This window comes from Rhamphochromis sp. 'chilingali' (genome assembly GCF_963969265.1).
Source record: "Rhamphochromis sp. 'chilingali' genome assembly, chromosome: 3".
NCBI lineage: Eukaryota > Metazoa > Chordata > Actinopteri > Cichliformes > Cichlidae > Rhamphochromis > Rhamphochromis sp. 'chilingali'.
This window is the reverse complement of record NC_137931.1, coordinates 41,003,462-41,027,342: the sequence shown is the minus strand read 5'-3', so window position 1 is coordinate 41,027,342 and position 23,881 is coordinate 41,003,462. Positions and strand designations below refer to the sequence as shown.

Sequence of the window (23,881 nt, the reverse complement as noted above, 5' to 3'; positions counted from 1 at the left end):
TGGCATAACCTGTGATACAGAGGAAAGTACTTGCTAAAGAACTTTTTTAAAATGTCCTTGTGTGCCTTCATCTTGTTATTGCATTTGGCTTAGCCAAAAATGATCTAAAGTGCTTTGTGTCTTTTCATTTCTGTTCAGTGATAATAGTTTGACTGTGACTTTGCACAAAAAATTAAAAAAAACCCCAGTCAGATATGAATTCAGCCGATTACCCCTTGTAGCCGGACTCCTCAGGCATCGCTGCTCTCCTTCCACAGCTGTTATTTTTAGATCGCTCTGTGTAAGTCCCCTTCTCATCACTTGCACGTGAGCATCTGCAGTTCCCACTGGATCTCCTCCAGTGTATCAAAATAGTGATTCTTCAACTTGACTTACATTTCTGGGAAATGGAAGAATAGCAGGAAGCCAAATCTGGCAATCAGGTTGATTAGTAAACCAGAACTGAGTTGGAGTGGCTTCAGCTCCAGATTTTTCAGTGTGTTATTTATTGGCATACATCGCAACTCAGGTTGTTTATGCTGAATATTCTCCCTCGGGTGCCTCAGCACATTACAAATTTCACAGTGAATAACCTTGTAAATATTGAAAAAAAGAAAAAAGCAGCAAGAAACAACCTGGGTGTGCACACCGACGACCTTTACGCTGAAAACTCCTGTTTGGTCTTTAAGTCCTAGCCAGAGACAGAGCTCTTGCTATGACATATGTTCTTCGAGATGAGAGTCAAGTCAGTTTGATGCAATACATTCAGCTCAATTCAATTTTATTTACAGCAACAGTAAACTCAAGCCGGTTTATATTGTAAGGTAAAGACATTAAAATAATACAGAGAAAACCCCAGCAATCAGATGACCCACTATGAGCAAGTGCTTGACAAAGGTGGGAAGGAAAAACAACCTTGTAAAAGGAAGAAACCTATAGCAGAACTAGGATGAAGTATTACATATTAGGGCTGTTCGATATAACGATATATATCGGATGACGATATAAAAACGTCTATCGTTTCATTTTACGCTAACCTTTGTTTCGTGGTGTCGCAAAATAAACTGTTTACGGCAATATTTTTTCATCGTTTTGATGGTCACTGTAGTGGCTATATTAATTTCTTAAAGTTCTCTCTTTCTCTTATATTTAATATAACCACACTACGGACGGACTAGCGCCTGTTTTTATGCGTTGTGGTTAGCAACAACGACGGTAACAGCATGGCGTGTCCGCTTGTTTATGTTCCACATAAACCTTTCACAATAAAGCTCAAGATCCTGTTGAGACTTTTCAAAATAAACTGAATCACGTGAAAGAGCAGATTATTTACGGATGAGAAGTAAAAAAAGAGCCGCCAGGTGCTAAAAAAATAAACCTTAGACTCAAACGGTAGAACAGGCTTTTCCCCGCAGCACGCCGTGTAATAAATACTCACAAAGAAAGCGGCGGCCTTTACAACTTATGTCTAAAAACGTATAGTTTCATGCATCGGTTAAAACATGCATTCGACTCCAGCTACATGACGCGCAGCTGGAAACACTTCCCGCAAGTCGAGCGGCCCGAGATTCACAGAATTTACAGAAAATGTTAAATTTTTGTGATTTATATAATTCTTATATCGGGATATGAGATTTTGGTCATATCGCACAGCCCTATTACATATTTAAATTTTTACCTACAAACCCACAAAATTTCATGATTGCAGCTCATCTTATAACTGCTGTTGAGGCATGAATCCCAAACTGAATATTAGTTTTTAGAGTCTTTTGTAGAACTGTAACCATTAATTATTTGCTTTATTTTTAATAAGTAATTCAAGTAAAACATGTAAACAAAATCACAACATAAAAATTCACATCATCGCACTGAGAATGATCAAAAACCTGTCAGTCATACTTTCATTCTGACTGTGTGCTCTGGTGGAGCATCAAAGGTTTTTGTTCTTACAGTAAATTTAAAAGCTTAAATTCCGCTTTGATACGACTCTTTCCCGAGTCGTGCTTTTTAAGTATGATTTTCTTCTCCTGTGGCTACAGAGTCCAGTAACCACTTTGATATACATGACATGGCACTGTGAGAAAAACCTTCATTTCTGTTGGCTCTCTCTGTTGTGTAATGGATCCTGGTGCGATCAGGTGGTGAATATGTAACCGTAGCCAAAGTGTGTGTACACTGAGAATCATGTGTTGTTTGTCAGTCAACTGTTTGCGTAACATGTATCAGCTATCCTCTTCCTCGTGTATGTTTCGTTCCGTCACGTTCCCATGAGGAGAAAAATGCCTCTTTGTGTTCAGTGGCGTTCCTTTTTGTGCTGTTTTGAAGCTTTTATTTAAACTGAAATGGATATCATTAATCAAAAGCAACAATTTCTGTTCCAGTGTCAGAAACACTGCCTGAAGTCATACAACTTCTAAAAGATATATATATATTTTTGTTACATGTGAGCTTACTGTACCTCACACATATTGTATTTCGGCTCAATCCCTCAAGGCGTCTCCTTATGGTGTTCATTTCTCATGTTCTCCCTCTTTTCTTCTCATCTCCAGAACTTGAATCAGAACCCTCGCACTTTGCTGCCCAAGTTTTTCGGCCTCTACTGTGTCCAGTCAGGTGGCAAGAACATCCGTGTGGTTGTTATGAACAATGTCCTCCCCCGCGTGGTGCGCATGCACCTCAAGTACGACCTGAAGGGCTCCACCTACAAGAGGCGAGCGTCCAAGAAGGAGAGGGAGAAGGCCAGGCCCACCTTTAAAGACCTGGACTTCATGCAAGACTTGCAGGATGGCCTGATGATGGACCAGGACACTTGCAATGCCCTGACCAAGACCCTGCAGAGAGACTGCCTGGTGAGAAATATGAATATACAGCTAAATGCAAATACTGGTTTTAGCTTTTTTACTTGTGTTTTCTGTTGAGACAGACAGGAGGGGAGGAGATGGTGAAGTTGGTTTGCTTGTTGTGATGCAGGATCCGTTAAATGGCTCATAAAAAGTAATGGTAGATGAAGAAGCATATAAAAAGTCTTTAAAAAGAAGGGTGGGGAAGCCCATGATACTCATGGTGCCCTGATCGATAAAAGAGGATGGATGAGAGTAGACAGGGGAGCTGGAATGGAAGAAAAACTTTTCTTGAGGTTATGATGTTTGGCATTCCCAGGACCCCTTTCTGTAAATTAGAGCTGTGTTACGAGTACAAGGTTTAACGAGGTGTCTGGTCTTGTAGCTGGCTGGCTTTTTCTCTTGTAAATCACTGTCTGCTGTTTCCATTTACTTTACTCGGAAAGCAGTGTGTGTGCACTCACTGGCAGTCAAATACATTGTTTATCAGTGTGGGCATGCCCGTGCACCACTCTGTCTTGTGTATAGCATTAACATCTCCACGGTTATTGGTTTTATATCCCTCTTGGGGACATGTTAAAATAATAAAAAATAAAAGCTTTCAGTCAGGATTTAGAAGCTGCGTGTCTCATAGGTACTGCACACTGACAACTATCTTTGCCTGTCCTGTGCTCAGGTGCTGGAAAGCTTTAAGATCATGGACTACAGCCTGCTGCTTGGGGTCCACAACATCGACCAAGCGGAGAGGGAGAGGCAGATGGAAGGCTCCCAGGGTGACAGCGATGAGAAAAGGCCCGTGGCCCAGCAGAAGGCTCTGTACTCTACAGCCATGGAGTCCATCCAGGGGGGAGCTGCCTGCGGAGGGTCTATTGACACAGACGACACGTGAGTTTGGCCCGAGAGGAGAACAGCAGAGGCTTTTGGGAGTGCATGTCTCCGACTTCCCGCATTTATACGAGCTAACAACCTGAAGGATAAATAACAATGTTAGAACTTATTCATCTACCTTTATCTCTTACTCTCCCTCCTAAAGTTATTCTGCTTTCAGTAGTTACGCTTCTTCTCTCTCTTCAGCTCTTTGTTCCCTTTTAATGCTCACACTTGATGCGACACTTTAGTTCCTTCAAATTAAATGTAAACCATTTCAGTGCTTCAATTTCAACTGCTTTCAGCCTGAAAAGATAATTGCATTTTTTGGTGCTGCCTCTTAGAGCTTAATATACACAACTTCAGAGAAATTCAAAAGAAATTGAAGAAAATGCAAACTTCAGATCTTGCCCGTAAAGCAATCAGCGGTTTTGTGTCAGAAGTCCGAATGTTGAGTTCAGTGTAGATTAAAGGTTCAGCAGAGACTAAAACCCTGCTGACTTGCTAAGATGCAGTTAGCCTTAACAAATCGGAGTATTCATTAAAGTTCCCTAATACTCTATAGTCTTAGATTTAAGTAGAAAGAAACCAACATTTCCTGCCTTTATAGGCTTATTCTCATAAGCCAAATTTCTGGTAGAAACATCATCTGACTCTGAAATCTCATTAAATCAGATTCTCTGTCACAAGTTTAAAAGGCACTGAAGGTACAGGGTATGAGTGTATTCACATTGCAGAGAAGCACTTATGGGATTATTTAGTCAAAGGTGAATGCCTGGATGCCTGCAGTTACCTGAATGAGCTGTAGGAATAGCAGAAGACTGCAAAGATGAACCAGACCCGATGCTGTCATCCTCTCCACAGCTGGGGTTCACATTTCTGTTCAGTTAAACCCAACCATGAGTCGTACGGCTTTAAATCTAGATACCGTACATTTATTTTGAATAAGTGTTGTAGTTTGACATTAAATGTTGTTTTACTCACAAAGAACACATCCTAAAGCTGACTAATGATGATAAGAAAGAGAAAAATAAATCAAATAAACTCTGTGGAGAAGCTGATGGCTGGAGATTAATGGCACCCAAACCTGCCACATTTCATTTTAGCTTTACTTCTCTTCTCCTTTTAGGATGGGCGGTATCCCCGCCGTTAGCGGAAAAGGAGAAAGGCTTCTTCTCTTCATCGGAATCATCGACATCTTGCAGTCTTACAGGTGATCATCTTAGAAATCAGCCAAACGTCTGTATGATGCTGACATAAATAATGTGTACATGCTGTACACTACTGCCACAGTGTTTTGTACTAAAACACCTTTAAGTTCATTAGGTTTATTCATGTTTGCCATGCCAACTTTGTTTTTGCAGGTTAATCAAGAAACTGGAACACACGTGGAAGGCTTTGGTTCATGATGGGGTGAGTTTTTAGCTTTTGGGTTTCTTTCCTGAGCTTCGACATTGTAAGAGGGTTTATTGGCACAAAATGTCAATTTTCTGTCAGCTTACCTGCCTGACTCATTATTTCTCCATCCACATGGCTAAACCTGTAAATCCACACCTATCCCAGACTAACCCTATAAAGTTACAGGGCAGTGTCACAGAGTGGTGAAGTTTTTTCTTTTTCTTTTATTTATTTAACCTTTATTTAACCAGGAGGATCCTATTGAGATTAAAAACCTGTTTCAAGGGAGACCTGGCCAAGATAGGCAGCAGCAAGTCTCTCACAGTTACTCAATTAAACACAGGCAGCAACAACACACGTGAAAAAAGAAATGAAAAATCAAATAAAATAAAGATAGAATTAAATAAAATTCAGTTAAAATGACAAACAATCTAATTGAAACTGTTGCTTGTTATGGACTTGGCCTCAGGGACTCTTAGTTTTGCTTTAAAAGCACTAAATGAAATCAAATTAATTCAGTTATTTTCCAGTTCTGCAGTTCATTCCAAGTCAAGGGTGCTAAATGGACAAAAGCTCTTTTGTGCATAGAAGTCTCAAACATTCTGCTGATTCGATAAAATTGAGTCAATACAGAGCTTCAAGCCTCCTCTGGCATTAACATCAGCACAAAAATTGTATAGTATTTTTTTTCTCTCTTATTTCTTTTCTAAATGTACTTGTATATTGTTCACATGTTGAAATAAATTACCAATCAATCAATCAATCAATCAGGGAGCTTCATGGCATGGGTTTCCACAGCTGAGAAGCTCCTGTACTGTGTAGCTGACTTGTAGTTTTGTCCTTTGTCCTGTGCTCATGATAGATTATCCCACATATACTCCAGAGTTCACTTATGCAGGCCATCCGGGTATATCTTAGCCTTTAGCACACATCCCAAGAACGACACCATGGAGTTACATCTTCAGTCCACTCATATTTTAAAAGTTCAATAGCTCCGTAATTTCAACATTAATCTGTTGTTTATTGTATGTAAAGTGTTATTTACTAATTTATTTATAAAACCATAGGTATATCTCTCCTCCACTACCACTACTAAAACAACGTAACTCTGAGGAAAACACTGTCTGTTGCTCATTCTGAAAAACATGTGGGCCTTAAAACTGTAATGCCGTAGAAACACTTTATTATTAGCAAATTGCAACCACATTCATTTAAGTAGCGTTATTTCCATAAACAGAGCCATTAAGATCAGCAGCTGCCTACACACAGTATTTTATATTTTGTTCTGCCAAGTCTGATTTTACAGGGAATCTGATACAGAAAGATTTACAGCACAAAACAGAAGATCAGTCCCATGAATCTCCCCGCCTCCTTTCTTTACTCCAAGCTCCCACTCCGAAACACCCTGACAAGCGAGACGTGTGGGAGAGCAAACAGCGTCCTGTTCGTCACTGTTGCTGACGACAATGGATCCTCAGCACGACCTCCGAGCCACACGCAACATTACATATTGAGCAACAGTGATGCTGAAACAAAAAAAGCTAATAACTGAGATTCTCTCTCTTCATTGCTTCCGCCGCCCCTACTGTCCTCTGTCTCAAACCAAACACCAAGTGTCATCTGTCAGTCTGCTGGTGTTGTCTTATCTCCGTCTGCTGAAACATAAATAATGAAGAGTTGGGTCTGTAGCCTCGTCTGACTGTGTTTCTGCGTGTCTGTAGCAGGTGTTGTTCACTCGTGTGGTTTGGCCCAGAGAGAAGAATTACTGAAATGGGTCACTGAAGAACACAGACAGTTTTAATCTACTGCGAGCACCAGTTTGATCATTTTATTCATGCACCATTTGTCTCATTAATCTCTCTGTCTCTCCCTCAGGACACTGTATCGGTCCACCGGCCAGGATTCTATGCCGACAGATTCTTGAAGTTCATGAGCACCACAGTTTTCAAGAAGAGCTCCTGTGAGTTTCATTTAAGAAGTTGCCATAGGTAGAGAGAAGGAGAGAGCCACACACCAGGGTTTTGTTGCTTTCAGTGTCGAGTCTTGATAGAAAAATCCGATACAGCAGCTGAAAGATTTTTTTTAGTTCATATCATTTTAGGAAAATAGATCTGTTGGATCTCTATTTGCTTTTATTTGCACTGCTTTTAAGCATTTTGTAAAGAGTACATAGGGGTATGTGTATGAGATTTTCAGCCTTGGTTAGCTAAGGTTAGATTTAAGCAGAGGGGGTTGTTAATCAGTTCTAGCTGCTTTGGTGCTAATAAAATTAAAAGCAGGCATACGGGAGGGGTAACAATGAGACGACCCCCAAAACGGGAATGGTTTTACAGGTGGACACCCCTGACATTTTATGCCCCCCTAGTCTTTTCTGACCGTTTCTGACTCTTGGGCCTGAGAGCCCTGTGCTCACTGCCTGGCAGTGTGCAGCCTGATTGGCAGAATTGGCAGGTCCACCTCTGGTGTCCTGTGATTTTCACAGATGAGAGCAGGTTCACCCTGAGCACATGTGATAGATGTGAAAGGGTCTGCAGAAGCCGTGGAGAATGTTAAACTGCCTGTTCGGGACGCCCTGTTTGGTGGTGGGTCAGTGATGGTCTGGGGAGGCATGTCCATGGAGGGAGAGCCATGATCCATGAGATCCAAGGAGATCTCCGTGGACACCATCCGTCACCTCCTTAGGACCGTACTCTAACACTGTCAGGCATGCATTCAAGCACTTGAGGTCTATACAAACTAATGAGCACCATTCTGAGTTGCTGCTATGAAATTTCACCAAAATGGACTGCATCATTTTTTTCACTTTGATTTTTGCAATGTCTTTGAATTCAGCCCTGTGTAGGTTGGTAATTTTCATTCCCATCATAGAATGTCACATCATTCTGTGGCAACATAACCCAGTGCCTATCAGTATAGATATCCAACGAGAATCTACCCCACTGAAATATGTGTTTTCAGAGTGTTCCATGTTTTATAAGAGTTTACATTCATTTATATATGTTCAGAAATGGTGTATGTAGTCGCGATGTTTGCTTGAAATCCCAATTTCCTGTTTCTGCTAAACCCAAACAAATTCCTAACCTAAAGTGATTTTCTCAGGAATTAAAAGGGAAAATAAAGAAACAATATAATGGTCACTAAAAACAAACACAGAACAAGTTCCCGAAAAGGTCTTTAAAAAGTAAAAATTAATTTCAGACTTCATACATAGATAGATAGATAGATAGATACAGAGAGAGAGAGAGATCATAAAAACTGTCACTTAAAGGCTGTGTATACTGTAAGCTAAATACCCCAAACTACACAACACACAGGTTCATTACTGTAAATAAAAGCCTTATTGTAAATTATTCCTCAGCTTTGAAGTCCTCTCCGTCAAAGAAGGGTCGTGTGTCCTTGACGGTGCCCAAGTGTGGTGGTCCTGGTGCAGCTTGGTCAGCCAGCCAGCTGACCTCTGAGAGAGACGAGAATATCTACGACCTGAGAGGAGCTCACAGCTTCCCAACGCTGGAGGACGAGGGTAAATACACTGCATGCTGTGTGTTATGATAAAATTAACAAAGATGGAACACGGTATATAGTTTTACAACAGCATATTCCATCCATCCATCCTTTCTCTACCATGTATATGTGGCTGGGTTGCGGGGGCAGTAGCCTAACAGAGAAACCCAAACTTCACTCTCCCCGAAAAAAACCTTCGACTCATCCGGGGGAACACTGAGGTATTCCCAGGCTGGCTGACAGATATAATTTCTCCAGCGTGTCCTGTCTTTGCCCTGGGGCCTCCTCACAGTAGAACATGCTCAGAACACCTCGCCCAGGAGGCATCCAAGGAGGAAAATGCCAAAAAAAAAAGATTGCTGACAGGTGCCAGCTCTCTCCAAGATAAACTGTAATGACTGTACCTGTGTCTGTCCACCAGGGAGACCAGATCTTCTTCCATGTACTCCTCCATCATTCGAGGAGGCCACTACCGCATCAATTGCCACTACACTCTCCTCCACCACCTCTTTGTCCATTCCTGAGAGATCTCCCTCTGACACGGCCGAACACCCCCGCTACAGGTACTAACACACACACACATCTTTTAAAACATTTATATATTAGATGGTCACAGGGAATCCATCTGTTCACTGCCCTTTTAATTATACATGAGCTTATAAATATTAAAGTTCATATATGGGACAGTTAACACTGTAATTAATGGCTTTGTTATGCTTTAGTCTGAAATATAACTGGTTTTATTTCCAAACTCTTATTTCTTAAACTTAAGCTTAAAGTTGTGTTGTCAGAATTCACCAGTGTGAGCCTTAAAGCATGTTGCTCTTACTGACTGTGTTTCCTCTGTCTTCAGGAGGCACACCCAGTCGCTTAGCCATGATGGGAGGTGAGTCTGAGTCCAGAGTCACAAAATGTATTAGCTTGTTTCACAAACACTCACTTGTTGTATGTTTTCATAGCATTAAACACTCCTGGGTGTGGTGGGTGGGTGGCAGAGAAAATCTGATGTCAGTGTGTTTATGACTAGGCCCGTTTTTCCTCCTCGTGTGTGTGTTTTGGCGTTTCATTTCCTCTGCGTGTTTTTCTTTTTATATGAGGCTGCTTGTGTTTTCAGGACCCAGGAGGAGCTGCGTGTGCGTGAGGAGGATCAGCAGACCATCACAGTGGAGGTGGAGCTGAAGAGACACGACAGTGAGCCCACCATCTCTGTTCCTCAGCCCTCACCTGAAATCAGGTACTCAAACAACACAAGGATAAACACTATGTAAACACAAGTCATCCTCAAACTTAGACTTAAAATCTGATGTTGGAGAGACGAATGCGCTTCTTGTCAGTTGATTTACAAGAACAAAACATCAGAAACACACTTGTAACCTGTGTATTCACATAACACTGAGTTTAATTAAATATCCTAAACCTGTGCCAACATCGACTTTTACATCGTTGGTCAGCCAGCTGCAAAACATGTTTAAGATTTTTCGATAGATACCAGGAACCTTTGGAGGAACTTTTGGTGGCACGTTTTACACCACAGACGTGCTAAAGGGGAAAGGAGCAAAAATGTGATTTACGTGACTCTGAACATGGCATGGTTGTTGGTGCTGGGACTTTCCCACACAAACATCTCTAAGGTTTGCAGAGAATGGTCCAAAAGAAGGGGTGCTTAGTACTAACTGAGCATCGTTTATATACCAAAGTCTACTTTTGCATTCTTGCTGACCGTGTCCATCTCTTTATGACCACAATGTGACCATCCTCTGATGGCTGCTTCAAGCATCGTGTCACAAAAATCATCTTTATCACCTGTTGAGAGAAAACAAGCAAAAAAAGAACATGTACTGTACTCAAATAGTCTCCACAGTAAACATATTTTGATGTGGTGGAACGGGAGGTTTGCATCATGAACGTGGTATCCACACTGGTTTATCCATCACATACACACATTAATGGATGCATTGGGGTTCATTTAGAGTTCAGTGTCTTTCCCATGGACACATGCAAACTAGTGCAGCTTGGGGTTCATTATTTCATGGTTCCCATCTTTATTCTATCTGTTGGCCTCACCCAGAGTTAGGGGGCGGCACGAACCAATGCTTTGGTCTAAAGTTTATTCTTTAAGCAAGCGTTTCTCAGTACCTGTAAACGGACTAAGTATTTGTATACTTTTAAAAATATCCTCATTTAAAATAGATAAAAACGATGTAATACAGCTGCCACCTGGCATGTTGCCATATTAGTCCCACAAAATGCTTAATGATGAATATTTTCCACCATGCACAAAACAGACCATTATGAATAAAAGAAACAAAGTCACAGCCTCTGTCCTTTTCACTGTAAACGACAGAAAGACGTGAAAGAAAGAGGCAGCTCTTATCATACATGTGACCCAAATACAGAAAGAGCTAGAACGAGGCTCCTCTATTACCGCAATATGACTCAGTTTGACACCATACTATAAATAACCTGCTGCCTGTGTCTCAGCAGGACTTAGCCAGCTGTTAGGTAAACACACCTCACCTGTCTCACACACACACAAACACACACACACAGTGGAACACAGAGAAACACTGAAAGCAGCTTAACCCATTTGTTCATGAGGTCAGGGTTCTCTTGTTATGGGGAAATAAATGCTGCAGGTGAATTTAGGGGCATGCATCTATAGTAATTAGGTTATGAGAGAGTGCCCACATGCATACATAAGGAGTGTTTATCTCCTGTTTTTTTTAAATGGGAACATGGTGCAGACACTAAATCCAAAAAACCCAAACATGGGGGAAACGATCAGAAAAAGTAGGGTAGTGGGTCGGGAAGCTTTCACGCCTGAGGCTACCGCCCATAAAGCTGCGATTATCCCACACTTTGTATATTTTAAAATGTTTCTGATTAACTAGATTGGATTGCATGTTAGTTTTAATTTCAAGGTGAAACAAAGAGAGTTAGAGCAACACTTTATGCCGCTCTGGATTTTGAAAACAAAAACTAAATAACTTTCATTTTTACAGACTTAAACAGACGTAATGTAAACACGGTGGAGTTTTCCTGGAGTCAGGTCAGTGGAGATTGGGGTGCGGTTGCCGAGGGAAGCCAACTGAATAATTGGGTTTGATGGTGAGAAGGCAGTGGCTAGACATAAGGCCTGGGGGTCTGGAAAGAGCTGGCGGGGAGGAAGGAAGGGGTGGCGAGAGCAGCCGAGACAGTGATAGGCGAATGGATTAACTGCCTCAACGCTCCTCTGAGAAGCTGCTTCTAACACACCTGCAGCTTTGGAAATGGGTTGGATGGAGGTGAGAAGGCCGACATGAAGTGGAGAAATTGTATATTTAATTAGAAGATGAAAAGAAAAGATAAATATAAGGAGCAATTTGTGAAGAAGGCAGGCAGAAAAAACTGTGTAGTGAAACATTTTGTGTAAAAAATAAATAAATAAATAAAAAGAAAGAGGTGGGGTGAAATGGGCTGAGACGAACTGAGTAAGGGAGCATCTTTTTGCATGGCAACAATCATCCCGTCTCCCCTCGTTTGTTCAGCCATTCAGTTCTTCACTTGGAGATGCCAAGTCTCCTTTTTTTGCTTGCTTGGCCTGCTGCCGGGCTTTTCCTCTGGTGGAGCTAAACTCAAACACAGAAGCTGAGAAAGCAATGTGGATGTGCCTAAATCCTTCCTAATAGTCGATGATCTGGCCAGGAACAATAAAGGATTGTGGCAGCACACAGCCAGCTGGCAAATCTTTAAGCTTAAGCATCTAAACCACAAACACCCCCACCGCACATATACGCACAGCTGTTGAATTTTCTCTAATAGCTTGGTCCCACTCTTCTGCCCTGCTGCTGGAAAGTGGCTTATGGCAAGTGACCCAATTAATGGCTCTTAACGGCTGTGGGTCTGTGTGTAGGTGGATGTGCAGGCAGATTTGTTTCTGCTCTTGTTAAAATACATTAATACATAAAGTGAGGTGAATTGAACAGGATGCAACATTTTTATAAATACCTGAAACTGTGTGCTGCACTTTGACCACATAGTTACGCTCTTCTTGAATCAAAGTAATCCAATTGTGCTTGTCTGCATACATATAAAAGAACTATTAACAGCTAATTTAATGCTGCCAATTGGAGACCCTCTCCCTGCATTCATTTTCTAACAATACAACATTCGTTTTTCCACAGTGACGTTCAGGAAGTAGCCGGCACAGACGCTCTAGACGGTGCCGCAGCAGAACCTTCAGGCTCTTTGTCAGCACCTGAGGCTGCCTCCTCTGCATCATCATCTGCCCTAGCTGCTTCCTCCTCCCCGGGGCCACCCAAAGAAGCCACATACAGCCCAAAGGAGGCGGTGGCAGTGGAAGCAGACAGGGCCAGCCAGGTGTCCGGTTCAGGGTGCACCAGTCAGGCTTCGGTTGATGACGACGACGATGTGCCAATCACAGATATCTACTTTGTAAGTACAAACATACCCTCGGACATGTGCAGCAAACACAAAGCAGCAGCTTTCATCACTTCTCTAATCTTTTAGTTTGGCTTTGTTTTTTTAGCCATCACATCATCACGTCAGAGTCGGTGTATCTTAACTGAATAGACTGAATTGTTTGACGCTGTCCTACAGATGCGCTAACACGTAGACTACAGGAAAGGAGCGGAGGATCAGGCTGGTACGGGAAAAAGAGTGTGCGCAGCTCTTGTTTGCAGTGTGTGGTGCTTTCAGCTAATCGAAATGTTTTGGGAAACATTTTGCTTTCTTGCTGGAGGCAAGTTATAAGACTGATATCTGTTATCCTGTTTTTAATGCTCAGCTTAGTCTGTTGGCAGGTAGATTAGTGTTTAGATGTGAGAGTCGAGTTACTCGTCTCATCTACCTCTTAGCAAGAGGCATATTTCCCAAAATGTTTTCTTTAAACACAGGTGTGCGCTTTGGTTTGGAGTGTTTGCTGAGTGATATTAGAGTGATGTATACCTTCACTTTGTTGCTCCCGTCTCAAATGATCTCGAGCCAACCTTCAGACACACACACACACTCACAGGATTTTTCTAAATAACATTTAAAGCTTTTTTCCCCCCCATTTTCATCTGCTCAGTCTCAGTACTGTCAGATAATATTGTGCTAGCAGTCTACCCAAAAGCGTAGCTATAAATGAATGTATGAGCATCGGGTGAAGGAGAGCAGAGCTAGTGATCACAGTTACAGATAGAAACGTTCTCACTTGGCCTGTCAGGAATTAAACACCTTCTAATGTGGCTTTGAGAAACTTTAATGACCAACAGGTTAGTCTGTGAGCTCCCTCAGTAATTTAACAGCCTTCTCATCTACCCGGCTGTGGCTGACGCCCATTACAAGCTTCAAAAGCAGGAGATCCTCTCTCTGTGCACAGCAGCAGGGGGTCTGTAGCACTGCGTGACAAAAAGTGACACTACACACATCCTGAAGTGTAACTACAAAGAAGCATGCCACAGGCAGAGCGCTTAGAAGGGACTTCATGGAGTGGCAAAGAGCTTGTTGTTCTATTAGCTGCTGATGAAATGCCAACAACACAAACTACAGTATAAAAGGAGTACGGACAAGTGTGTTTAGACTGGATTTGTACCACAATACTCAGTTTAGCCTTTCGTCTTTTTGTGCTCTCCTCTCGCTCTGAAGAATAAATAGGATTTCTGCATGATTGCCCAAAAGGCTTGTTCCAATCTTAAACACTTCAGGTGCTGCTCCGGTTCATTCACACATGAAGAGCAAGACACGTGTTTCGGAAATTATTTCTCAGAAGTTTCAAATGAAATTATTAACATGCTACAATCTGGAGCAGTGTTTAAATGCCTAATGTCTAAAATGAAATCAAATGAAATCAAAATTTATTTCTATAGCATAATAATTATTATTATTATTGAATAATAATACAACAAAGTTGACCAAAGTGCTTCACGGTCGGTCAGAGCAATAGCATAAGACAGAATAAAAAACAGTTAAAAGGAGGGCAGGAAACAATATGGGTAAACAGCATAACTAGCCACGAAATAACAAACTAGTTTGAATCAAAAGCCAGACAAAATAATAAGTTTTAAGATGCAATTTAAAAGACTGGATGGACTCCGAGGACGGAATATAAGGAGGGAGGTTATTCCAGAGTCTGGGTGCTACGATAGCAAAGGCCCGATCACCTCAGGACCTCAGATGAGACCTTGGTTGCGTCAGGTGCATTTGATTGGAAGATCTATGTCCTCTATTAGGAATATACAAATGGAGGAGTTCACATAGATAGCTGGGAGCCAAATTGTTTAGAATTTTAAAGGTAAATTGATACAGTGCAAGTTGGCTAAAACTGGTGTGATCATAATTTCTAGTGTCAGTTAAGAGACGCGCAGCTGGATTTTGAACTAACTGGAGCCGGTGACTAGAAGAATATGGGAGGCCCGAGTAGAGAGAATTACAGTAGTCCAATTTGGAAGTGATAAAAGCACGAATGAGCTTTTCAAGGTCCTTCAAGGGAAGGCATGGCTTTGCTTTAGATAGATCAAGATCACACTCAGGTCTGTTGGGACTACAGAAAATATCCGTTTACATCACTCCTATAAAAATATCTCTTTAATCTGATTTTCTGCACATTTTGGTTTGCTTATTTAACACGACCAAATTATGGGAACGGTTTTTACTCGAGAAAATCAATATGAATTAGATTTCAGTGCTTGTGAGATTTGTTCCATCATTTCTGCAAGGAGGAGCGAATTGTGATGCATAAAAACCCAGTTTATCATCCCAAGACTCTGTTTAATAGTCTATCAAGCTGCTGGAACAATTTAATGGTTTTAAATTGTAGATTTTCCAGAGATGGAAATTAAGTATATGTCAGAATTTTGAAGATTTGTCAGCATTTAAGCTTGTGTAGTTCCCCATTAAAAAACAGCACAGCTGCGAGACTGAAAAGAAGAGATTGATTGGGAGTTTAGTTTTTATGATTCACATCCGTACTCACATCATATGTTTGTTTCTCTTCTTTTGCTCACTCTCATTTCTGTTGCCTCTCATGTCCACCCCATTAACCCGTTACACCTCTTCGCTCAAACGTTCAGTTTTTTGCCATTCCCTTTCCACCTCACATCCTTTGTTTACTCCCTCCATGCGCTCTCTCTTATTTCACATGTTCTCATTATTGTGATTTTCTTCAGAAGCCATAATGAAAGTGGCGAGATGGTGTTGTTGTATGCAAGCGGGAAATGAAAACAGAGGCGGCAGCCAAACACGTGAATCTAGCTGTGACCATCGACTTATCCAGTGTATCCGCGCCTTTTCCATTTTCACCCCAGCATGCTTCCTTTTTTTATCGTCAGTGTTTTATTTTGAGTTTCCCTCCTCGCCCCGTGTCCCCCTCCACCCTATTTTCAGCTTTTCATCTGTCTTTGTTTGTCCATCTGTCATGTACCTCTGCTGTTGTCAGTTTCCTGATGGGAGGACCTGGGTGGTCTCTCCTTTCCGACAAAGGAGGAAATGCCAGTCTGGTCAGCCAGTAAGTGAGATATAAGTTAGACAGCAGTGGCCTTGTAACAGTAGCTGTTCCCGTTGTTAGGCTATATTTGATTGCAGTGTTGAGAGGAAACAAGGTTTTTTGGATTGTTGTGATTTATCAACTGATTATGTTGTTTTGTGATCATGTTGAAACTAAAGAACAAAACCTGTTCACAGCAGGTTAAAAAAGTGACAGGAAGCTTCTTATTTGACAGTTTCTTTTATATTCATCTTCTTTTGAGTAATTGTTTCCTCACTCACTGACAGCTTGCTTTATTTCTCTTTGCACCTGTGTAGTTAGTGTGTTTATTGCAATGTGCTGAGCTTTGTGTGTGTGTAAATATACATGTGCAAGCGTGTGAGTGTGTGACATCCACCTCCATCCCTGTTACCTGTTGCCGTGTTGCAGCGGCTTCCCTATCTTAAAGGGCTGGTACCCCGAGAATGATAATGGCGAGACTTTTTAGAGACTCTAAACAACACTGAGTTCAAACGAACAACAACAACACATAAAACAAAAGACATGTTTGCTTGTTGGAAAAGGGGAAAAAGACATCTTGTTCCCTTGCTTTTCTTTGACGAGGATGCTTTCTGTGTCTGTGTCTGAATGTCCCGGCATCCTGGCTACCCCCCGCTCGCCATTCCCATCTCCTTCCTTCTCGCTCCTCATACTTCCCGCTTGGATGATTTAGCAGCTCATCCCTTGCTTTGCTCCCCAGGACTTAGTCCAAATGTTACAAAACACCAAGACATGTGATTCAGGCACACATCACTGAGGTTCATCTTTATATTTACATGTTTACAGCATTTTTTTTGGTTTGTTTTTGTATAAGATATTAACATCATGTTCAATTCAGCCAGGATGAACACATCCTTCCAAACACTTTCAACGTTCACACTCTCCAGTATGTCTCAACAACATTCCTCCTTAATGCATCCCTAATTTTCATTTCCTGTCTTGTCTTTTCTCCTGTGATCTCCTGTGTCTTTCTCTCCTGCCTGCCCCTGCTGCTTGTCTCTTTGCCTCTGGCCTTTCCTCTGTCCCTCTGGCCCCCTCTGCTGTGGTGGGTGTGTAAAAACAGCCTCCAGAGGACAGGACCTGGGTGTACTCTCCGCTACACTATGGCTCAGAGTCTAAGGCCCTGCCAGATGGGGATTGGGAAAGAGAGACAGTAAGTGAGATGCATCGGACTAAAATATGAAGCACAGAAAGTTTCCCCCAGAAGTGGAATGAAATTTGTTCGGGACCATGTTTGGGTTTGTTCTTAGGGAAGGATGAGCTGTAACGCTACACTCTGCACGAAGCTGCTACAGTAAATGTAGGCAAAGCTTCTCAGGTCCCAAAGTCCATTACTATTTCAAGAGTACGCTTGGTCTGCGTCCAGAAACCCACTCCTACATTACAGCATTCATTGTTCATTGACAAATGGGTGGAAATGGTCATCGACTGCCTCTGTGATCATTTAGTCCACGACCAGCCATCCCGCGTCCCTCCAACAACAAGCTGCTCAGACTTTAACACACACATCCATCGGCTCATGTGTCACCAGAGCGCCATGGCTCATTCTGCTTAAGCCGTTTAGACTAACCTGACAAGTTGCAATTTATTGAACATCAAAACCCGGTTTCTAGTTATTCAGTCAGTCGGAGGCAATGTGATGAGTTCTTTTGAGTTTATGAGGAACGAGTTTATTTTCTGGTTTAAGTTTATATTTAAATACTACCGAATTTAACAGTTATGTAAATTAGACAAATAAGTCACTCAAACTTATGCAAATTTAAAGTCAGAATGGCGTTTAGGTCACTTTAGTTTGGGTTTGTTAACTTTACGAGGTGTTTGTGAGCCAGTCTACTTTGTTAATGTCGCTTTAATGCAAAAGCGACATTAATCTGTTTTTTTTCCCAACTCATTTTGTTTTTCCATCTGCTTCTCACGCTAGACCTTTCTTTACTAAGTAGCCCCCCCCCCCCAAAAAAAAGACAAAACATAAACAAATCTACTATTTTTAAAAAAAGGCAGAAAACAAAAATCAACAGCTCATACAACACAGAGCTCCACTTTCTTATTGTAAACGTAAGATGTCAGTATAATTTGGCCAATTACACTCCATCAGTGTGACATCATCATGTGACTAGAGTCATGTGACTGAAAATGCAGCATCATTGTCTAATGAAGAGCAGCAATGCTCGAATGACAGATTTTGACCCCATCAGCTGCATATAAAGCCTCAGTCATACCTAGAGCCTAAAGACCAGTCAGCGAATCCCTGGCAACAAGCAGTCGCTAGGGAAAATTCAGCTCAGTTCAATTCAGTTTAACAGTCTGCCAAAAATGTTTATCCCCAATCAGTTGATGAGGGGTTGCTGAAGGTTGCTAGCACTAAGTGAAATAAGGTGTTGCACTGAAAACTGTGTGATTGCGTTGATCATTAGCAGATTCCAGAAATCACCTGTAGTTTGCAGCGAAGACGCCGGCATGTGTGAAAACAGTCGCCAACTGCTCGCCGAGTGGTCGTGAAACTGCGAAAGGTCCGATGCAAGACGGAAATGGAGACTGTTTGTTGTCAAAGTTGCACATTTGGAAGCATTTTGTTTGTAGCAATATGAAACAATTTTTAAACTGAAGGCGAACGTTCTCCGTTTCTCGTTTTTTCAAATTTCACTCGTGTTCAGCTTCACAATTTACATGCAAGTGAGCGTCTCCTATGCAAACTATGGGCAACCATGGCAATCTACTACCAACCACAGCAATCACAAGGAGGTTTTCAGTATCCTCTTCGCTGCAGATTTCACCTTCCAGCAGCCAGTCACCAACCGGTCATAATTATAATAATCCAGAAAGGTTATGTCATTGGTAAACAAACAAACTAACAAAAAAACATCACGTACAAAGTTGTACGTCAGCTGGTGAGGAACATGAGCTAAAGAGTAGAAAGTGTTCATAGTTTGATTGGGATTGTTTAGACAGTCCAGGTAAAAAAAGTGTGGTTTCTAGAAGATACAAGAAATATTTACTATATGTGGGATTATTGCTGGAAAATCAAACTAATCAGACGGCCGTAGCCTGTAAAAAATATTTTTTTATTTTTTTTATACCTGCCTTTACCTGCTGTTAAGGAACTCTGCCTGAGCTCACTGTCCTGGCTTCCTGTTTGCTTTTCATCTGTAGCTGCACTTTGATTTGATGGCTCGGTGTTTATTTATCATTTCCAAATAATTAATGAGAGTTTACAGGCTGTACACCCAGGGGGGAAATGAAACATTTTCACTCTTCTGAATGCATTAACCCAGTCTGTCTGTCTCCCACAGTAAATCCTGTTTTCTGGCAGACAGGAGTGAACGTCTCAGCGGAGAGGACTCATCAGTCTGAAGTCCAGACCTCAGTGGCAGCAGCGCGATCTCTGTCTGAACCAGGATTTAAAAACATGCATACAGAAACACACTGAGAGGAAAAAGTGACTGTACCAGAGTACCAGAGGGAGAAAAAACCCTGACAGTGATGATATCACTGGTTTGCAACCATCCCTGCCTTTCACCCTTTGAAAAATGAAATTTATTACATCAGTTTAATAAATAATTGTATGTGTGACATAGTGCGCATAAGGCTGTATGTAGTCTTGTATGTTTGACACACCCAAAAGAGCACGATAACCTACTTTTTGTTCTGTTTCACACTAACACAGCTCTCCAACCGACTCTTTCCCGACGAATCTCTGAAAGTCATTTTTATTCGTGATATCCTTTATGTTGCAAAGTGGTCACACATACTAGCCAGTAGACATCTCCTGGGTTCTGTGATCAAACAAAACCACAAGAAGCTCATTAAAACATTGATCCATGACACAAATACGGGTTAAAAAAATGCTAAATTGAGTGGATGCTCCTTATAGAAATGTACCTGTAAGTTTTAAAGTATTAAAGTTTTCCATTTTTAAGCAACTGTTCATCTTTTGTAGCGAGGCTTTAATGAAGCTATATTAATGCTACACTGCCTTCGGTTCTCAATAAAGAAAATGAATGGCACATCCAGAACTAGGAGCATATAAAGTGGTTTCTCCCAGTAAGGAAACCTAATTTGAAGAAAAATGAAATTAAACTCGTTAATCTCAAAATTATCTCCAGTGCAATTACCTTAGACTGGAACATATCAGTCATCCTGTGACTGCACTGGCTGCTGTGTTTCCAACCAGTTCGAAGGAAATCTCCAGCTCAGTGGTTGTAATTGCTGCCAGTATGGTGCCCATTTCCACTATGCCGCTGCTGTTGAAGTTAATTAGCTGTGTCTGCTTTTCCATGATAATCTTACCAGAGGTCATCATCACAAAATTCAGAACAGTTTGCTAAAAGATTTTTGCAAAACCAAGTGTGCAAAGTACGTCTTACTAGGCAGCCACCATAGCCTAACATAACTCGGATAAATAGAGCTTTTTCTTTTTTTTTTTCCCCCTGAGTCAGTGGATTACTCTTCTGTATCCCGTGATGTTGGAGGGCTCTGTGCTCGCAGTACAGGAGTTACAGTGAAAACCACTTTAAGCCAATCAAAGCAGAACATCCAGATATCTCTGTCATCCTTTAAAGTAGTGAAAATATGCAGTTTAAGTCCTGTTGTTATATTTTCATTTCTAAACTTTTCTTCAGCTGTTTTTACTACTGTGAACTTTTATTTATTTGTCTGTTTGTATTTGATTGTAATATTCACGACTGGTACTTTTCACTCATTTTTTTTTTAATCTATTTGCATCCAAAGACTTTTTGTTTTGCTCATTTTCTTCACTGCGGTATTTTGCGGTATTTTGTTCTCTTTTTCATGTGTTGTCTAATTCAGTGTTGTTTTCCACTACACCACATGTTGTTCTAATAGCTGAGGGTGATGACTCTTGCCTTCAAAATAGAAGGCGTCAATTACAACACTAAGGCAGCAGACATTGTCATTAGAGTAATTTTCATGTCTACACAATGTCTTCCAGTGTTGCCCTGCTTTCAGACCGACGCACAGGGATCATTTGTAACAGTAGAATCGGCATATCTTTTTCTACATCACCTCCTCACGTCAAGAAATCGGGGAATCTTTCCAATGTTTGTAGATGTAGAGCACCAGTTGTAGTGTTTGCGGTCGATATCGTAGCTGTTACCTGTATATTCCAGTGAACGCAGTGCGTGTTGGCTTGGTGAGACACAGCAGTTTGTGAATGGGTTGAACGTTGTTTGCACTCATTAAAAGGACCTGAAGACGAACTAGTGGTAGAGGCCAAATAAACACTCGTCACATTATCCAGAAGTCATATTTTCGAGTTCTTAGATAAGAGTCTCTGCTCACACATGCTGATATTTGGACAGTATTTATTTTAGGTTTGTGTGTTTGTGTGTGTGTGCACATGTGTCTGTGACATCAATCACAGTCATTGTACATTTAGTGTTTACTGTAGTCTCTCTGTGGCTGACATCTTAAAGACTTAAAGATTTGGAGGTTTTTGGGTTTTTTAAACTAACTACAGGCAGTTTCTTCGGTTCGTTGGTACCTTTTTACGTGTGTTTGTGTGTAAGGGAGGTTACATCAATGTCAGGTGTTGTAAAATAAGAATCGGTTTGTTCTCATGACGTGCAGTGGCCAGTTGTAATCAGTTTGCTATTGTTCATCAGATGAAGACCATAGCAGCAATATTTTGTACAGTTTAGCTTTTACGTTAATTGCCTTATTAGGAAATTTTACATATAGGTCTGTTGTTTATATTTTTTTCCACTTGTGCTGTAATATTTATTTTTCTTTCTCATAGTTGTGCTCCTGAGAATGTGTACATAAAACTATAAATACATATATAAAGATATACAAATATATTTTCCATTTGAATCGGGAAAATATTATTTTTATTTGGTTTCATTTTTGCTGCTGGGCAAGAAATGATTGCAATCTACATGATTTTACTGTACCATATTCTTCAGTGTGTTTATTGAGATGCAGCTGCTGTATATTTATGGTTTGCAAACCACGGCTGTGTCTTTGTATGATATCCAAAACCGAAAGATTTGTGGGGTTTAATGTACATGCAGATCAATAGGGATTCTTCCAACTGTTCAGCTGTGTTGTGTGTGTTTTCAAATCCCTGTGTGCCCTCATCCAATAGGAAGAGTCCTTTACAGAGACATAGCATGATATCAAAATGAATATGCATATCAGAAATGTGTATTTATGTATATCTGTGTAAATTCATCTATTTATACATGAGGATAAATAGATGACTGTGTGTGCGTGTGTTTGGACTCAATCAGAATGAATATGAAATAAAGCAGTTCTATGAATTGTTGTCCATGGAGATGATGTGTTTTAGTTGGTTCTTTGTTGGGTGGTTTTTCTTCTTTTGGCGGCTCTGTTTGACTACATTGGATCATCTGCCTCCATGTCACCATAACCATAGCATCCACCTCTGTAACACCAACCCTCTACATGTCCTCCTTCATCCGTGAAGCTTCTCTAAGGTCTTCCTCTTTTCCTTCTGCCGGTCAGCTCCATATTCAACATCCTTCATCCAATATGTCCTCTATTGCACACGTCCGTACCATCTCGTCTCTCTAACTTTGTCTCCAAACACCTCAACCTGAGTTGTCCCTCTGGTCTAACTTCTAATCCTGTTCATCCTGGTCCCTCCCAATAAAATCATGACATTTTTACCATCTCCAACACGGCCTCCTCTCTATTGTCACTGTCATCTACGAACATCATCGTCCACAGAAACTCTTGCCTGACCTCGTCTGTCAACTTGTCCATTGCCACCACAAACAAGAGGGGCCTCAGAGCTGATCCCTGAAGTAATCCCACCCCCACGTGGAACCCATCTGTCATTCCTACAGTGCACCTCAACATGCCCTGCATTAGCTTCTCTGACAGTCCTGGCAAAATAATCATGTGACATGGAAGCGAAACTTTGAACATGGCCACTGGAGAAACTTACCACATAAACCTCTGTGTCTGACTCCACAAATCATTAGTAAGTAATAAAGTACTTCAGACTTAAGGAGTCAAAAACATTTTAATTCATGGGTCACATGCTGCCCAGTTTGATCTCCATGTAACTTTTATCTTAACCTATTTAAAAAAACATGCCAAACTTGTCACTGAAAACAATATCCTGTGAACAGTCCATTTATATAAACTGATGATGAACTGCCTCTCTTAAGAAAAACATGTCTCAGCTTTACGACTGGAAACAGTGATGATTCAAAGAAATGCACTGGCATGACTCCTTGGCTTAAACACCATATTTCTGCTTGGTAGTAAAAAGACTGTGTAATGTCTTTGTCAGTAACAAGGCGGTAAACCGAACAATGACTCAGACCTCTGGCTCAGATAAAACAGTTGTTAGCAGCACAATGTTTCCTTTGCAATATTTACATTGTAAAAAGTCATTCACCCGGCCATGCAAATCCTTTAGTGGCTTGGTTCTGATCAGTGGACAAAGTGTTTGAGAACTCCTGCATGAGGCCACAAAACATATAGGGAAACCTGAAATGTGACCCGTCCAGCATCTAGAGTATTGTCTATGTCAGATTTATTTTTACAACTTAAAGGCATTTCACCTCTCATCCAAATGGCCTCTTCAGTTCTAAAAGCTGAATGGAAGTCTCACATTATTAATTCTGTAAGCATGGCAGGGGTTGTTGTTTTTGTAGAGTGCTATAAATATGGCCACTTGGTGGTGCCACTTCAAAGGTTTATCAGAGGAAACAACCAAAATATGTTTTAAATAACTAAAGTAAATCTAAGAAGCTGATATTTTGCTCTGGATTACAATGGACAGGCTAAGCTTTAACATCAT

The 23,881-nt window shown here is 41.1% G+C and overlaps 1 protein-coding gene across 3 annotated transcripts in view; it reads left to right on the top strand.

The window, feature by feature from the left end:
• pip5k1ca (phosphatidylinositol-4-phosphate 5-kinase, type I, gamma a) overlaps nucleotides 1-22,726 on the top strand; it is a 53,627-nt gene extending 30,901 nt beyond the window's left edge. The window contains exons 7-18 of one of the 3 annotated variants that reach the window (XM_080877029.1): nucleotides 2,529-2,828; nucleotides 3,496-3,704; nucleotides 4,816-4,899; nucleotides 5,051-5,099; nucleotides 6,960-7,044; nucleotides 8,443-8,604; nucleotides 9,007-9,148; nucleotides 9,439-9,471; nucleotides 9,700-9,819; nucleotides 12,749-13,019; nucleotides 17,153-17,242; nucleotides 19,380-22,726. In XM_080877029.1, the coding sequence (XP_080733155.1) occupies nucleotides 2,529-2,828; nucleotides 3,496-3,704; nucleotides 4,816-4,899; nucleotides 5,051-5,099; nucleotides 6,960-7,044; nucleotides 8,443-8,604; nucleotides 9,007-9,148; nucleotides 9,439-9,471; nucleotides 9,700-9,819; nucleotides 12,749-13,019; nucleotides 17,153-17,242; nucleotides 19,380-19,382 (1,548 nt within the window). In that variant the 3' untranslated portion in view covers nucleotides 19,383-22,726. Of the gene's footprint in view, nucleotides 1-2,528; nucleotides 2,829-3,495; nucleotides 3,705-4,815; nucleotides 4,900-5,050; nucleotides 5,100-6,959; nucleotides 7,045-8,442; nucleotides 8,605-9,006; nucleotides 9,149-9,438; nucleotides 9,472-9,699; nucleotides 9,820-12,748; nucleotides 13,020-13,184; nucleotides 13,217-17,152; nucleotides 17,243-19,379 lie in introns of those variants that run through there. The other 2 variants (XM_080877031.1, XM_080877030.1) reach the window with 2 other exon arrangements.
• Nucleotides 22,727-23,881: the final 1,155 nt, after the last annotated feature.